At 37.5% G+C, this 17,831-nt stretch overlaps 1 protein-coding gene and 1 pseudogene across 4 annotated transcripts in view; both read right to left on the bottom strand.

Annotated features, from left to right (window-relative positions):
* ARMC3 (armadillo repeat containing 3) overlaps positions 1 to 13,875 on the bottom strand; it is a 91,479-nt gene extending 77,604 nt beyond the window's left edge. For 3 of the 4 annotated variants that reach the window (XM_088789181.1, XM_088789185.1, XM_088789187.1), the window contains exons 1-2: positions 13,794 to 13,875; positions 10,573 to 10,621 (exon numbers count right to left, since the gene is read on the bottom strand). In XM_088789181.1, the coding sequence (XP_088645307.1) occupies positions 10,573 to 10,620 (48 nt within the window). In that variant the 5' untranslated portion in view covers position 10,621; positions 13,794 to 13,875. The remainder of the gene's footprint in view (positions 1 to 10,572; positions 10,622 to 13,793) is intronic. The other variant, XM_088789188.1, reaches the window with a different exon arrangement.
* Positions 835 to 1,288, bottom strand: LOC141568544 (large ribosomal subunit protein eL28 pseudogene; annotated as a pseudogene).
* Positions 13,876 to 17,831: the final 3,956 nt, after the last annotated feature.

The raw sequence follows: 17,831 nt of genomic DNA, 5'->3' as shown, positions 1-17,831 counted from the left end.
TGCAAGAGTCACGAATTGTTCATGAAAAGTTCAGGTGGTCTAACTTTTTCACGCAGCTTTTTCAGCACTTTCAAGTAGTAAACTTGGTTAACTGTTTGTCCAGTCAGTACAAATTCATAATGAATAATCCCGCTGATATTAAAAAAAAAGGTTAGCAACATTGTTGCAATCAGTTCACAAACTTAATTGTCACACCTCGTATACCATTTTGGGTTTTTTTTCAGTTTGAGGCTATCATGAATAAAATTGCAATGATATTCTTGTTAATGTCTTTTTTGTGGATGCATGCCTTCATTTCTCTTGCGGTGGAATTGATGAGTCATAGGGTAGACATATACAGAGGGTACCAAAAAAATGTATACACATTTTAAGAAATGAAAACTGTATTAAAATTGTAATACTCAATATATACTGATAACAAAAGATGAATATAAGTCACATTTGACTTCTGCAATTACAAGAGGTGCTCAGAATGGTTAACATCAGTGTCCAGACACTTCTGATTATGACAAACTACTGCTTGAGCAACGTTGACCAAAGTGTTCACTTGCATACATTTTTTTGGCACCCCTGGTATGTTGAACATTTTTCTAAAGTTGTTTTCCCAGTTTACATTCCCACCAATGATGAGTGAGAGTTCCAGTTGCTCCGCATCCTCACCAACACTTGGTATTATCAGTCTTTTAAATTTGCCTTTCCACAGGCAAATTAAATTTTATATTTTTAAATCCATCTGCTTTTTTTATAGTTATTATAGTGGGATAAATGCCCTACTGCTACCTACTACTACAGTAGTGTTCTCATTACTCTCTTATTTTTTATTTATTTATTTTTTTAAAGAAAGTTGGCTGACACTTTTATTGCTTTGGGGGTGATGCTCCGGGGCTCTTGGTGGGGCCACTGCTTCCTCTTCAGCCTGACCAGCTTCTGGCAGCGCAGGATGGCACTGGCTCTGCAGATGGCGGTCATGAGCAGGTCCAGGTAGTACTTGTTCTTGCGGATCATTTCCTGGTGCTGTGGAGGGTGGCCCTGGCGTTCTTGTTGGTGGCAGCCCGTATGTAGAAGGTGGCCGGCTTTCGCTGGCTGGATCTCCACTTCATGACAACCACCATGCCTTTGCCATGGGCCGCTGGCTCCCTGCCCACCATCTTGCGGCGAATCAGCCCATTGTAGCAGAAGGAGTTACAGGCCTTCAGATTATTGGGTTGGGTGCTGGATGTATGCTGTTCTTTTTGATCAGGAAGCTGGAGTAGTTGTGTAGGACCATCCATTGCCGATGCGCGGACATGGAGACATCTCCTCTTGCTTAGGCGGTGGCCAGAGACAGAGTTCTCATTACTTTTTAAAGTTCTCTTCTGTTTCTTCTACAAATCTGAGTCAATAGCATCCATCTGTCACTCAGCTTTGTCTTCTGCTATTATGCTTGCTATCCCACCAATTTTTCTTTGCCTACTCACTTTGCTTCTTGAACATCCACAATGCTCAGACTTTAAGGGTTCCTTGGTAGCCAACCAGCTAGTGGTGAAAGATACTGCTTCATTATGCAGCTACTCCCACTACAGCTGTTCTTCAATTTCCTGGGGATCCCCAGTCTATTTACTCCCTCTACGTTCACTTCATCAGCTCTTTCATTTCTTCACTTGTCGTCCTGCTTAGATTGTATGAGCTGTTATTTTAACAACACTCTTGCCAAACCCTAAACCTCCTTGTCCCTCTGTCTTTTCATCAAATCAACTTTAGAAAACCCAGATCATGAACGAACATTAGCATTTGCTTTCTTTGCGTTTGCACCCAAGTATACAAAGCATTCTTAGAGAATATTAAATGACAGGGAAAATCAGCATAACTGTAAATTCATGATCAGCAATTTCAGAAGGGCCTCACTGCCTGTCAAACCTACTACATTTCTTTTGTAAATTTGATTTCCCTCTCTCCTGAAAAAGTATTTCAAACCTTTCTACTATTCTTGAACTTTCAACACCTCTCCTTTTCACTTTTCTCTTCCTCACCCCAGCAAAATTCTCCAAGAAAATAAAGTTATCAGATGGAAACTCCATCAACTTTTAACTTCCAAGTTCAAATCTATCTATATCTGCATATTTTCTTCTATTACATTACAGAAAATGTTTTGCCTACTATCTAAGCCCAGTATCTAATATGTGCTTTGGATTTTTAACCTATTCACGTAATCCACTCATTCATTCAATAAACATTTATTCAACCCCTAATGAGTGCCAGACCCTCAGCGCAAGCTACACAAGATAATGAAGTCCCCTGTTCTCATAGAACTTACACATTCTCCATTACCTGATACAATCCATCATCCCTTCCCTCTCATGATTGATCAACTCCTCCCTATCAATTGAATTATTCACATTATTACTTTTAAATCCACTTTACAGGGGGCCAATTTAGATTCAATACAATGTACTAAGTTTGATGAGTTTTGAGAAATGTATACGTCCGTATAATCAACTACTCTAAACAATGTGTGTAACTTTTTATTGTCCCCAAACATTCTCTCCTGTCTCTTTGCAGGTGATTCTTCTTCCCATGTCCAGTCCCAGGCAACCACTAATCTGCTTTTTTTTCACTACAGATGGGTTCAATTGTTTAAGAATTTCATATTAATGAAATTATTACATAAGTACCCTTTATATATGGTTTCTTTCATTTGGTAGAAAGTTTAAGAGATTCATCCATATTGTTCAATGTACCAGTAGTTCATTCCTCTTCACTGCTGAGTTGTATCTCATTGTATGAATATATCACAATTTGTTCCAATTGTGATGCATTGTATGAATCTATACAATCAATTATTGTGGGCCTTTAATTTTTTTTCAGTTTGGGATCATTATGAATAAACCTACAATGAACATTTTTATATAAGTCTTCATGTAGATATATGTTTTCATTTCTCTTGAGTAAATACCTGGGAGTAGAATTTTTGGCTTGTCTGGCAAGTGTATGTTTAGCTTTACAAGAAAATACAATTTTTTTCCAAAGCAGTTTAACCATTTTTACAGTTCCACTAGCAAGTTACCTGTATCCAACATACATATCTCATTACTTATTTAGATCTTCTTTATTTGTTTCAGCAATGTTTTATAGTTTTTAGCAGACATTTATTTTGTTAAACTTAAATATGAATTTTTCCTTGGGTTTGATGCAATGGCAAATGATATCTTGTTTTTCTTAATGTATTTTAAACCCATTCAGAACCATTTTTTCCTCTTAAAAATAAACTTTTTTATTATGATGATACATACATATTTTTCTCTGATAACATTCTTTGTCCTGTAAGATACTTTGTCTAGTATTAATAGGCACTCCAACTTTCTTATGATTAGTGTTTGCATGGTATATCTTCCATATTTTTACTTTTAACCTATCTGTATCTTTATATTTAAAGGAGATTTGTTGTAGACAGCTTATAGTTGGGTCTTGCTTTTTAAATTCAATTTGACACTAAATTATGTAGTTGATATGGTTGGATTTTAATTGACCATCTTGTTGTTTGTTTTTACATTGCCCCATTTATTCCGTTTCCTTTTTCCTGTCTCATTTTGGATAATTGAAATTTTTTTAAGTGTGCTTTTTCAGAACCCAGCAGATCCAAGTCAAGTAGTTGTTTCAATCTAGTTGTGGAGGCCACAGCTCACAGTGGCCCATGTGGGGATTGAAACTACAACTTTGATATTAAGAGCAATGCGCTCTAACCAACTGAGCTAACCAGCTGCCCCTGAATTTTTTTTTTTAGTATCTAATTTTATCTATTCCATTGGCTTATCAACTGATTTTTCTCCTAGTTATAGGCCACATTTTCCTTTGTATATATAATAATTTTGATAGGATACTGGAAACTGAAAATTATGTTGTTGAGTGTCTGAATTCTTGTGGGGGAGGGGTCTGCTTTTAAAGGATGTTGAATTTTGTTCTGCTAGGCAGTTGCCTTACTTATGGATCAGCTTGATTTCTTTAAGGCCAGTTTTAAAGCTTTATTAGGGCAGGTTTAAGAAGGCCTTTACTCTAGGACTAGGTTAGCCATCCTGCTACCAAGGCATGACCCTTCTGGAGACTCTACTTAATGTCTGAGGTATTCAATGTGGTCTTGCTACTCTTCTGATCAAAATTACAATGTCTCCCAGACCTCTGCAAGCTCAAAAATTATTCAGCTGACAGCTCCCTGATAGTTATTCATGCTTCTTCTTTTTCATGTGGAGTTTTACCCTTTGGTGCTTAAATTCAAAGAATCAAGGGGACCATTAACCAGATTTCTGGAACTATTTCTCTGTGTAGTTCCCTCATCTTTGGCACTCTCTCCTTCAAATTCCAGCCATCTTAGCCAACCTGAACTCTGATTTCTCAAAACTCTCTTATTTTAAAACAAAAACAAACTTTCCCTAGATATTAATCATCTTCCAGGTGCCACACTCTCTCTCCTTCCCATTCACAGTCAAAATTTTTATGGACTACTTACTTTTCTTGATTTTCTCCCTCTTACCTCCTGTTGTCCATCTCCAATCTGACTTTCACCCTATCAACTCGCCAAAATAATTCTCACTATGGCCATCATCGGTGATCACCATATTGCCTACCACCTCTTGATAGTTTTATTTCTAGAGAATTAAAATAATAATACTTGAAACTATAGAAGCTTATGTCTTATTTAATAGTCAGGTCTTCATCTTTCTGGATACATTTTCTATTGTTTTTGTTCATGGGAGTCTGGGTGTTAAATATCCTTGGGCTTTCTTTTCTTTCCCACAACTATATTCCTCTGAATTTCTCTATAACATCACTTCACACATTGCACTGTTTCTTTGTTTCACGTGTCTACTTCAACATGTTATACCATCCTTTACTCAGTTGATCAGGCCAAAAGCCTCTCAACTCCTCTCCTTCTCACACCCTCCATACAATCCATCAGCAAGTCCTGTCAACTCTCCCTTCAACATGTGTCCTCACTCTGCCCACTTCTCACCTTCTCTATAGTTACCACCTGCTCCTAGCCTTCAAATTCGTCTTCCAGTTTTCACTCTTCTTTCACATCATAGCTAAATGATCTCATTTTTTTCTTTGCTTGTTTTAAATGTAAATCACATGTTGCTATTCCTCTGCTTTTAACCTTCTCATGGGTTCCCCTTTCTGTACATAAGAAAAACAATCTACCCTCCTTAACGTAGCCACCATCCCACCACCTTTGTGACCCAACTCCTGTTCCTTGATGACTAATCTTGTCAGACCAACCTTGGCATTCCTCAGATATACTAGATAAGGCCTTAGTTATTTTCCCTGCCTGGGGTGCTTTCACCCAGATATTTACATGGCATACTTCTTCATTCCCTTTAAGCCTTTCTTAAATGTGACCACACGGGGATGGGTTGCCCTGATTTAGAGCCTATTTAAAGCACCCCGTCACTCTCTATCCTCGTATCCTACTTTGTTTTTTTCTTTATTGATCTTATCATTACCTGAATTACATTATTATTTTTAATTGACTGTTTCCCCCACTAGAATGGAAGCTGCCTTGAGGCCTGGACTTTGTTTTAGTCTCATATATATACCCAGGATATAGAAGAATACTTGCATATGTTCTGCACTCAATATTTGTCCAATAAATGAATAAATTTGTTCAGACAAAGGACTATGTTATTTCTCTAGCTCCATTACCTAGAAGAAACCTGGGGTAAGACAACTCAATAAATGTCTATAAAGGAATGTACTAACGTGCCTCTGGAAACTTTTTTATGCTTGTGGCCTGAAGTGCCTTAACTATGTACTGTCTGTTGATATCAGGAGAGAAGGTTCTAAACCAGAGGTTCATGGTGCCATCAGTGGGCTCCAGAGACATGTCCTCCCACTGAACTTGTGTGCAGAACTTTTGGTGTGCATTTTTGTGGGGGAGAATCCACAGTTACCACCCTACCCTCATAAGGCCCCTGACCCCCCACACCGAACCCTTGAGAATCACAGCCTTGGATCATCTTAACCACTTCAGACATTTCCTCCAGCATTCTGGCTGTTTGCCTTCTCCACCAACCCTCACTCAGAATAGATTTCCCTTCCATTTTAGAACTTTCACTTCAGAGCCCTCTGCTGTTTCAATATTTCTAAAGCTGATTTTATAAGCGTATGGATGAATATACTATGTTGAAACATAGATATGTCATGATCTTCACAGAATGGCTATAATTCTCAAAGCAGGAGAGTACATGAAAATACATTTAAACAAAGACTATAGTATGTATCTTTTAATCCTTCTTCAATGGTTTAGAAAACACTTCAGTATTTTGCCATATCTTCCGGTCATCCTAAAGAAAAAGGTAATGTGGAATCTAAGAAGCTTAAAGGGAAGATTGAGACTGTGAGAGTTACAATAAAGAGCTGTTGAAGGAGGAGAAATACCAATGTTTGGCAGAGAGTGGGGAAACTTGGCATGACATTTATTTCTCCTACAGAGCCTACAGCATTATGGTAGTTCTTTATTCAATAAGGTGCTGAGAATAAAATGATGGCTATAACAGAACGCCATACAACTAAATAAATAATACTGTGCTGTAATTACATATCCCATCTGCTTTCCCATGAGGAACTCACAGTTATTCATCAACTAGCTGGTTGTGAAATTATAATTTCATGCTCTGCACAAAATAAATGATGAACCAAAGTTATTTACAAAAAGAATGAAAAAAAGGGGAAGCATTTTGGCAAAGCTTTGAATTTTAAGTTCAGTCAATTAGAGAAGCCATCTATTTATAGGTATACTTTTATATCTCTGTGAAAGAAATAAGACTGTCTAGGGTAACTCTGTCGAATAGAACTTCAATGCTGGAAATGCTATTCTGCATTCTCTAAGATGGCAGTCACAGGCACATGTGACGCTTGAGTACTTGAAGTGTAACTAATGAAAGCGAGGAATTGAATTTTTAATTTTTTATTGTTAATTTTAATTAGTATGATGAATTTAAGTTTAAATCACCACATGTGGCTAGTGGCTACTGGATTAGCATAAGCCTAAAAGAACACAAAATTACAAAGTTGAACTCAGTGAAAACAGATAAATCATGACAGGTAAGTGATTTTTTATGGTGCCGGTAAGTGCAACTAAAGGCTTTTTGATATCTATTGGAAGGTGTTGACTACATCACTGGTCTCAGATTACATAGGAAAAGGAAGACAGATAAACAGAAGGAAGTAGACTGCACCACTCTAATATGAACTTTTAGTAGAGAATATGTAGATATCAGTTAAAATCTGCTAAAATTTGTGAAGGTTAAAATGAAAACAGCTGGTTTGTTTAGCCTCCAGTTGGCTTTATAATTGAAACAAGGTAACAAGCACAACAAGGTGAGCAAGCTGAAAATTATTTATACAGTTTTGTATGTGTGTATTATTTACTGATTTATGCTATATTATTTTATTAATTCATGGTGATTTATCTGTGATGAATGAGAAAAATGGGACAATAAATCCCTATGGTGCTTCATTTCTAGAAGAAAGTCTATGGCAGTTTTGGCATTCTCTGACAAAGAGTTAAAGATTGAGTTCTGAGGTTGACCAAGAGGGTTCAGGAAAAACAAATCCAGGAGGTATCCCTGTCTTCCAAAGAACTGGGTTTGGTTGCCCAGCTGAGGGAGCAGGTTCTACTATTGTCCGCTGCTCTAACTCAATACTCACCACGCTTAGCTCCCCAGATGCACTTAACTAGGGAGAGAAGGTGCTGACACATTAACAAAAATGTTCGGTTAACTTGATGCTTAATCGTTGAGATTCTGGAGCCAGGTCATAGTTTGTTGTGAGCTTAGATACCATGGATTTATCCGCTGAAGCTCACTTGCCTCTGAAATATTAAGAGAAACAAATGGCCATGCTCGTAAACTCAAAAATCTAACCATGAATCATGGCGGTCACATGCCAGGCCTCCAGCAAATTTAGTGGCCGGCTGGTCCTCCACAGCTGGTCACCTGCCTCCTGTGACGTTCACATTAACTGCTACAGTTTTGCAGAATGCTGAACAGCATCTTCAACTGCGTCATTAACAATGACAACATTTACTAAGTTCTTAGGTTGTTTTAAGACTCTTGTATTTATCTAACCCTTCCTCATGTCTACGAGTGGATATAAAGTGGACATCCTGTGAAGGGGATATCATTACAGCCTCATTAGGGTGTACAGAGGTGAGGAAATTTGCCCCAGATCATGGGTGGTGGCTGATGGAGTGAGGACTCGGGCAGTATTACTCCAGATCCTTAGTTGAATATCTTGCCTTATCTTAAATATTGCCTACCAAGATAATTTCTGTTAGTAATTCTTTTATGTAATCATTCCACAGGAAGTTTGCCTTTTATTAAAGCATCACAAACAACCTTTCAGCAGACATGGAAATAATTTGGGGAGGCAGAAAGTAGTTGTATTGGTTATTCAAGCCGTATCTTTACACATTTAGGTATCTTCTTAGCTAGTGTTCCCTTTTATGTGAAGGAATGGAGATTGGTAATCCATACACGCACATACTAATGTATGTTTTGACAAGAAGAATATTAAGAAAAGCAAAGGGATCTTTTTGTTTTAACCCTATCACCAAACACTCTTCTCTCTGTCCCTATTACCCACTGAAACCACTAGATGAAAGATTAATAAAAACAGAAATCTTTGGAAACAATGTTTTTTAGGAAATATATAAGAAGCAAGTTGACATTAGTTGACACAGAAAAGTTTATTTTCTCAAGCAGTTATGCTTCCTCTTTTAAATCTGGTTTTCATTTATAATTTTGTACATCAAAACTTTCATAGACTCTGAAGTATACATTGGAACAAATTTCAAGTTCAGATACTTTAAATCGCAGTGTACTGTTTTGAAGTATTAGAATTTACAAGACAGAAAAGAGGTTAGATATTTTAGTACTACTCTATCAGTTTGTTTAAACATAAAGTCAAAGTAGGGGAAATATGGAATGGCAGGGACCATTGGTAATTGTTACACCCGCCTTTGGCTGCCTCCAAGATTGTTGCTGCACTGAGGAAGCAAGAGCTTGATTTTTGTTAAAGCTAGGATTGGAATTGTTTCTCAAGTCTTGATTATTCCACCGAGGATTAGGGTATAGAGGATAATACCAACAAGACATTATAAAATTACAGAAAGTGTATTAGACAAGTATATCTATTGTTTAATAGTCCCTTAATTCTAATTTTAATCAGAAAGTGTTTGTCATCGAGTACTATGTTCATGAATCCACTTTCTAGTATTAAGATGTCAATAACGCTCTTTTGCAGCAAAAACAGCGGTAATGAAAACCTAGAATGCAATGAAAAAATAAGAGAATTTAGGATGTTTTAAGAATATGTCCAAAGGAGAGAAGCCAGACTGATAAAAATACGTCAGGAGACCACAATGACCATCTCTGCAAAGCTTTCCTAGACCTGGGCAGATATGTGCTTCCGTAGCCTTTGTTCTCACTGTATTGAAGGATCATACATAAGTAGTTACATAGTGGTGTGTGTGTGTGTGTGTGTGTGTGTGTGTGCACGCACACGTGTGTGTGTGTGCGCATGTGTGTGTGTGTAACAGAGTCTAAAGGGTTCCCATGATTTAAATCTTGCTTACTGAGTGTTAACTGTGTCAGGCACTGAGAACTTTATATGTTTTATTTCACTTTAATTCATACAATAACCAAAATGAATTGCACATTACAATTCCCATTGAAGAAATAAAGAGAAACTGAAATAACTTGGCCAAATTTGGCAACTTGGTAAAAAAAACACAGTTCATGACAGGCAGAGCTGGGATGAAGCTCACATTTGTAACCACAATGCTCCGGTGCTGGCGGGGTGATTCTGCACGAAGCTCAACTTCCTTCAAACTATAAAATCCTGTGAGTCGACTGTACTCATTTTTTTCCGTTCATATTTTATTTGAAGAAAATCACACACAGTGTCTTTCAAAATAAGTTTCTAAACTAAATATTGTCCAAGGTCATTTTCTATTTTAAATACAATCTTTCAGTAATTCAAAAATTTTAAAGAGAAGATGAAAAGAGAGAGAGACAGGACTTTGTGTTGTAAGGAATGCATTACTTACTTAATACTTAAGCTTTTGGAAAAGAAAATGATGATGAACCCAGACTTCTTTCTCCACAGCACTGGAAAATACAGGACTTCTGTCCCAAGGGTCATCTTCAGACAATCTTATATACATCTCTAATAGCTATAGCATAACTTCCAGTTAATTTTGAAAATTCACTTGGTAGCTAACATTAATGAGAGACTGGCAAATGTAAAGTATTTAAAAGAACAAACCAAAACTATTCATTAACTAGACTTACAAACATGTCATTCACATACTGGAAAAGCTAATAATGACTCTCTAATTGTGCTAATTATGTAATGAGAATGTTGTAAATGTTTGTTTATACAATATTAGATTTCTCTGACTAATCTTATCATTAGTTAGACTTTGGACTTCTGCCACCATGTACTCATGTATATACTGGTACATGCCAAATTGTTTCAACAATTGATTTTTAAAACTGGTTGTTAACGTGCTACTAATTTTTCAAATCAGAAACTTACCACATCCTTAGGAGGAGGTTCTGTTTCCTTCTTTATCTTTTTACCCATTCTGGAAAAAGATGTAATAAATGATTAAAGTGTTTTGTGCATTATGTATGTACAAATTTCTCAGTTACTTATGTCCGTACAAGGTTTATTTCCTCCTTTAAATTTTGCCTAAAAAGAGACATGTAGAAATTATTGCACATGTACAAATATGTTGCCTACATGTCTATTTCAAACTCCATCATTTTCAAGGAACTTATGGATAAGATTGTTTGTCATAGTCCTGGCTTCCAGCTTGGAAAAGAGGATGACCTAACTTTTGCTTACATAACAGGAAATAGTTTACCATTTTGATAGCTCACTTATGTAGGATTTGGGAGACTCAGTTCAAATTAACTTTAAGATCTGCAAGAATGTTTTGCCACAAAGAGAAAGATTTTTGTCTGCTTTCTTGCATTGAAGAGTGTCTGGTACATAGTAGGCTTTCAATATTTATAAAAATAATTAACTCTGTTTCTCCTGGGACTAATGATTTTGTGAATTGTATCCAAGATCTACCAATCCCAAATGAACATTTATGTCATTTTTCCCAGATAACAAAGTTTTCTCTAATATAATCCATAGTTCAATAAAACGTAATTGGCAATCTGAAGAAATGCATTCTGGGGGAAAATGCATTCTGACAATCTGAAGAAATGCATCCTTGCAAGATCCTTTTCTACCTGCCCTCATATGTCCATGCCTACGTTGAAAAAAAGTTGAAATAATAGTATACATAGTTAATATACCACAGAGGAGTAACTCCACCTAGGCATAGAGAACTTACCAAGATGTTAGTGACTATTAGAATAACCCTAGAAATCTTTCAAGTTTTCTCTAACAAAAGTTTGTGGGGTTATGTTTGGCATTGGGCAGTCTCAGATGGTATATTCTAGTCTCAAGGAAATTACTACAGTCTCATGAGACATACTGGGAAGTAGAAAATCCTTGGAGAGAATCTACAATGTCAGGGTTAATTTAGATGGCTTGTCAAGGGAGAAATGCAGCTCCTAGCATTAGAGACAACTGACTAGAATTCATCACATATGTTAAAAAGCCACTTGTTCATAGAAACTCATAGGGACTTTCGAAAGACATCTACTCCAGGTCCCTAACTTCAGGTTACATAAATTTCAAGATCTTTGATGGGCTGGTTAAGCTTCCTCTGTGATGCACTCCCTCACACATTATCCAATATGTTAAAATGTTAGAATGTACCCACATCCCCCATTATATATAATTTTCATCTTAAAATGTTTTAAAATTTTGCATTTGAAATCACTTAGCATTTTGTGCCCCTGGAAATTCTTGCAAAATGAGAAAGTTATTTTCAAATGTAATGAAAAACATTTAACATTAATTTCCCATTGTCTTTTCATATTGTAGAGCCAATATATATTTTTTTCAAATCTCAAACATTTTTTATAGGTGCCTGAAGAGCATATAGGCCCTAGACTTTGTGCCTATAATGTTTCAAGCAGACAGAAACTATTATGAACAAATGAAAATCTATCTTATGATTAATCTAAAAAAAAAAACAATTCTGAAATATAGCAGTCTTAGATTTACAAAAGAATTCCTTATGAATATTTGAGAAGCGATTAAGTTACACCTCCATAAAGTTGCTTTAAGTCATCTGATTTTCACTCAGGAATTTATTTTTCCTATTTCAGGATAGTGATTTTGAATAATTGTGTATTGAAGAGTACAGATGCTGGAAGAGCCTAAACATACAGTATTGCAGTGATGAAGCTGGTTCTAGCACTACTGTGAAGTAGGAAATGTTTAGTTTATATTTTTGTTATCATATTAAGTATAATTGTTAATGGGGGAGAAAATATACAGCTGACATAAGCCAGGGACAATGAGCCTCAGAGATGACCCTAAGGTATTTTTTTTTTTTAAACCCTGTAAATTCAATATTTCACTTAAAATCAACATGATACAACCAAGTTACCTTACATTATTTTATTCTTTAAAGATTTTCCTTTAAAGCTACAGAGATGTTGAATTAAGGAAATAAATCGCTTTGACTTTTTGAAGCAAACTAAACCTGTTCTCCTTGACTATTTTACCTGTCCATTGATTTCTTTTATTGTGCTAACATATACATAAAATTTACCATTTTAACCATTTTGAAGTATACAGTTCTGTGTCCACTGTCCACTTATAAAGGTAATACATTTCATTATAGAGAATTTGTAAAACCAAGAGGGCATAAAATAAAAAATAAAATAAAATAAAAATAAAAATCACATAAAATAAAAATCACTCAGAAATAAACTCCGGGAGATAACACTATTTGATATAGTTCCTTTTTATGTGCTTCTATAGTGATTTTTATCATCCTACTTGGATTTCTATTCTTCATTCTCAACTTCCCTTTCTGGGACCATCTTCTTACTAAATTCTTGAATGAATGAACAAGTTTTGAAATCTCAGTCTTCTTTTACTGCTCCAATCATCTCCAATGGATCAGCATATCATGTCATTTAAAATAATATTTTTAAATCCACTGTGTATCTAGCCAGTCTCCTATTGTTGAGCACTTGTTTCCAATTTTCTGTGGCAGAAAATGGAGACGGTAGCAATGAGTTCTAGACATAATTGAGTGAATCCTTAGGCATAAGATTTTCATCCACACTCTCAACTGTTTTTTTAGGAGAAATCCCTAGCAGCAAACAACTGGGTGAAAGGTAAGACCCTAACCGAATTGGGTATGAAAACAAGTCAGCTTTATATTTGCATCTTCTTGATTGTTGAAGAGGAGCCACATTTTTGTTTCACGGATTTATTGATCATTTATATTTCTCCTTTGTGAACTTACAGCCTGGGCGATCTTAACTATTTTATAATGGGGACATCTGTTTTGAGAAGACTAAAGGAGAGGAGAAAGGCTAGAGCAAGTCGGGACTCACTTCTTGAGTCAAGTGACGGAATCTGAATCCCTCAGATCCCTTCTTGGGGCCTCACCTGTTAAACGGGAGGTGGCGGGGATGCTCATGAAACCCACGCCGACCCTGGTCTAACACTGGCTGTAGGACAGGGACCGACAACCCCTCACAAAGTGTTCCCTCATTTGCCCCAGGTGTTCCCACCCACGCGACACTTTCTTAGTCCCCAACTTTTGCTGGGATCTCTGCCCTGGGCCTGTCCAAACCGCGCGGGTAGCCGTGCAGCAGCCCGCCTGCCTTTACCTGTCAGGAGATTCCCGCAGAGCAGAGGCACCTCGGACCTAGCGAACTCCGTCCGCCGCTGCGTAAGTGAGACTAGTCGTCTGTTGATCTGGTTGCTAGGCGACGCCAGGCCGCGCCTGCGCGCGCCGCGGGAACGCGTGCCTCAGCCGGGGAAGCTCGCGCTCGGCTGTCCCAGACCCTCCTAGTCTCCCCTGCATAGTGGTCAGTACCTGAAGAACCATGTGAGTCCTCAGTTCCCTGAGTCCGGTGCTTTGAGACAGGACAGACACTGGATGCCTCCTCTTCCTAGTTGTTGAGGTCCAGTCCTGGTGAAAACGGGAAATTTGGAGGCAGCGTCGCCTCAGATTCTGGCCACAGGACTAGCGATGGATTTACATACACTGAGATGCTACTGTATCCTCTCAGCGACAGGCCTCAGTCAGATTCTCTGTGCAGATGACTATCACATCGCCACTTCCTGCTGGGACTCCCCTAATCTGCAGGCCTGCATTGCCAACTTTCCACGCACTATAGAGTCCAGTCTTTCCCCACAGAACTTATACCTTCGAAACCGCCTTTCCTCTTTCTGCCATTCCTCACAATGGTCTAGAACCTGTTTCCCCTTTTTCTCTTCCACCTCCTCCCCATAAACACACAACTCCAATCAGCAGTTTAGTCAATTAGCCCTCTACATTCCCGCCCCGCCTCCCTCCATCCTCTCTCTCACATCCTTACTGTCACCCCAATTCAGGGCATCATTTTTGGCCTTCTAACTGACCACTTCCGTTTCTCCCTCCTCCCAGTTCTTTCTACATGCCACTGACAGATTAACCTTCCAGAAATGATGACTCTGCTCAAACTTCATTGGCTTCCTAAGTAAAATCTAAATTCACTAGCCTGATATTCAGAGCTGTCTGCTTATCCCTGTTCTCTCTGTGCAGACTATTTCCCACCACTCTCTCACCATGCAAGCCCCAGCCAAACTTACTGTTGCCCCCAATTTTTCCATACTTTTCTCCTCTAGATTTTTGCTCACTCTGTTCCTTCACTATCTATTCAACAAATATTTATTAAGCGATTATATTTGCCAGGTCATATGCAACTCTTGGAATATTCTTTTATTTCTACTTAATTAAGCCCAGCTCAATGGCCATCTTCATAAAATACTCTTTGGTTGACTTTGGCAAAAAATGTCTCCCTCTCCTGAATTCCCCTTACACTTTTCAAACTCTATCTCCTACCTGCTTCCCTTGGTCCCCAAGCTCTAAGAGTGTTTGATGCTTCTTAACTATTGCTTCTTTCGTATCCCTTTATGTCTCTTCTCACCTTTTAAGTTACTGATAAACAGCTTTATACACATTTAACAGTTTTTTGTATTATTTTTTCTATTGTCAAATAACATGTGATTTCTGTCTCCTGATTGGACCTGGAATATTACACTCCTGGAGTTTTAGCTTCTCCCTCACTTCCAGCCTTTTTTCCCTTCAGTATATGTGGTCTTTCCTAGGCCTCATGCAAAAAAAACAACAAACCCTCCGTTGACTTGTATCTCCTTCTAGCTATCATTCTATTTTTCTCTTTCTCTTCTTGACCATGACTTTCAATTAAAGTAGCCTGTTTTTGTATTTCCACATTTTTAACCTCATTCACTCTTCAAACTATAGTGATCTGATTTGGTCCCACCCATAAAACTACACAAATCCATTAGCTGTTTCTTAGACTTCATCTTCCTTGACATCCCTGCTGCATGGAACACTCTGGATGATACCTCATTTTTGAAACACTATCCTTAGCTTCCTTGATACTACTTGCTCTTCATCCTCCTGCTACTTTCATGACTATTATTTTTCTAATGCTTTTTCTACAGAGCCTTAAATGTTGATATTTCCCAGGAATCTCTCCCTGGCTGTCTTCTCACACCATATGCTTTTCCAGGGTGATCTTTTTGTATATTTGTGACTTCCACTGCCATATATATGAGGTCTGACAATTAAGCTCACGAACCTGTTGCAATGATGTTGCTAACCTTGTTTGATATCAGAGGGATTACTCATTATGAATTTGTACCAACTGGACAGGCAGTCCAAGTTTACTATTTGGAAGTGCTGAAAAGGCTGCATGAAAACGTTAGATGACCTGAACTTTTCGCCAACAATTCATGGTTCTGGCATCACGACAATGCACCAGCTCACAAGGCACTGTCTGTGAGGGAGTTTTTAGTCAGTAAACAAATAGCTGTATTGGAACCCCCTCCCTACTCACCTGATCTGGCCCCCAGTGACTTCTTTCTTTACCCGAAGATAAAGGAAATATCGAAAGGAAGACATTTTGATGAAATTCAGGACATCAATGGTAATACAATGACAGCCCTCTCTGATGGCCATTCCAGAAAAAGAGTTCCAAAATTGCTTTGAAGAATGGAGTAGGCACTGGCATTGGTGCATAGCTTCCCAAGGGGAATACTTGGAAGGTGACTGTAGTAATAACTCAGCAATGAGATATGTAGCACTTTTTCGAGGATGAGTTCGCAAACTTAATTGTTTGACCTTGTATAGCTCCAAATCGGACTCCATTACTCAACTCTAGGCTTACTGGACACCTCCACCTGGAGGTCCACAGGCATCTCAAACATTAACACTACCCACCTAAACTCATCATTTCCCCAATGTAACATAATTTTCTGTTTATCAAGGGGTACCACCATTCACCTAGATACCCAAACATGAAGTCTGACAGTCATCCTACAATCATTATTCTTCATTTTCAGTGATTGGACTCCCCTAAATGGCTCTTGAATTTATTCTGACCTTGTTATTCCCATAGCCCATGTACAGAATTTCACCATTCTTTACCTGGATTCATTTAACAAGCCTCTGACAGGTCTCATGTCCTCTAGCTTCATCCATGCTTCAATCTATCTTCTCCGTGATGATCAAAGTTATCTTTATAATACGTCTCTCTCTGTGCTGGCTCCCAATTATTCCACCACATACATGATGAGATGCAACAAGATTCTGAAATTGGCATTCGAAGCTTTGTTCTGGCTGACTCCTCTGTACTGCAATAGCTTCTCTAATCACTAAAAGAAATAACAAACTGCTCATAATTCTCCAAATATGCCATGACATTTTATGCCCTTCATGCTGCTAATCAGCCTGAAATCCATCTATTGGTCTTTCAAAATTTATTTTAGTCACGATTTCCTCCAGAAAGTCTTTGTCTTCTCCAGACATAGTGAAATATTTCTCATTTTGTGCCATCACTGTACCTTACACTTGCTCTATTTCTGCTGTTTTCAAATGATATTGTAGTTTATTTATTTATATGTGTATCTCCCCAGCTAAGCTGTTTCTAAGTATTCTTTAAATAACTAGCATTTGTTGAATGTTCATTATGAGCCAGGCAACTATGAAGTGGTTAAAGTGTATCATTAAATTCCCACCAGAACTGTATAAGGGATAAGTGAAATACACGGCATAAGGTCACTTTACTAATAAATGGCAGAGACAAGACTTGAACCGAGATCAGCTTGACTCTTAGGGCCATGTTCTGAACCAATACACCATCCCAGCCCATCCTGAAAATGTAGTGTTATAACAAATTTTAAAGTTTTAATAAAATCATTAAAATTGCTGTTTTAATGATTATAATCTTTTTTTCACAGACTTAGTCTTTACTACAAATGTCAATTTCTTTTTTGGTCCTATTTATTTTATGACACACCGTTGGATGACTTTTTTCACATTTTTTAAAAATTTATTTTATTTTTAAAAATATTTTTATTAAAATATTGTTAACATACAATATTATATTAGTTTCAGATGTACACCATAGTTATTCAACATTTATATACCTAAGGACGTGATCACCATGATAAGTCCAGCAACAATCTGTCACCATACCCCACTACCACAATATTATTCACTATATTTTCCATGCTGTATGTTATATCCCCACGACTTACTTGTTTATACCTGAATATTTGGACCACTTATTCACCTTCACCTTTCCCCTATTTAAAAAAATTTCAATTACAGTTGACATTCAGTATTATTTTAT

Source organism: Rhinolophus sinicus, chromosome 1 (genome assembly GCF_057876585.1).
Source record: "Rhinolophus sinicus isolate RSI-liver-muscle chromosome 1, RSI-T2T, whole genome shotgun sequence".
NCBI classification, from domain to species: Eukaryota; Metazoa; Chordata; class Mammalia; order Chiroptera; family Rhinolophidae; genus Rhinolophus; species Rhinolophus sinicus.
Note: the sequence above shows the minus strand (reverse complement) of the source record. Positions and strands in the feature narration are given on the sequence as shown.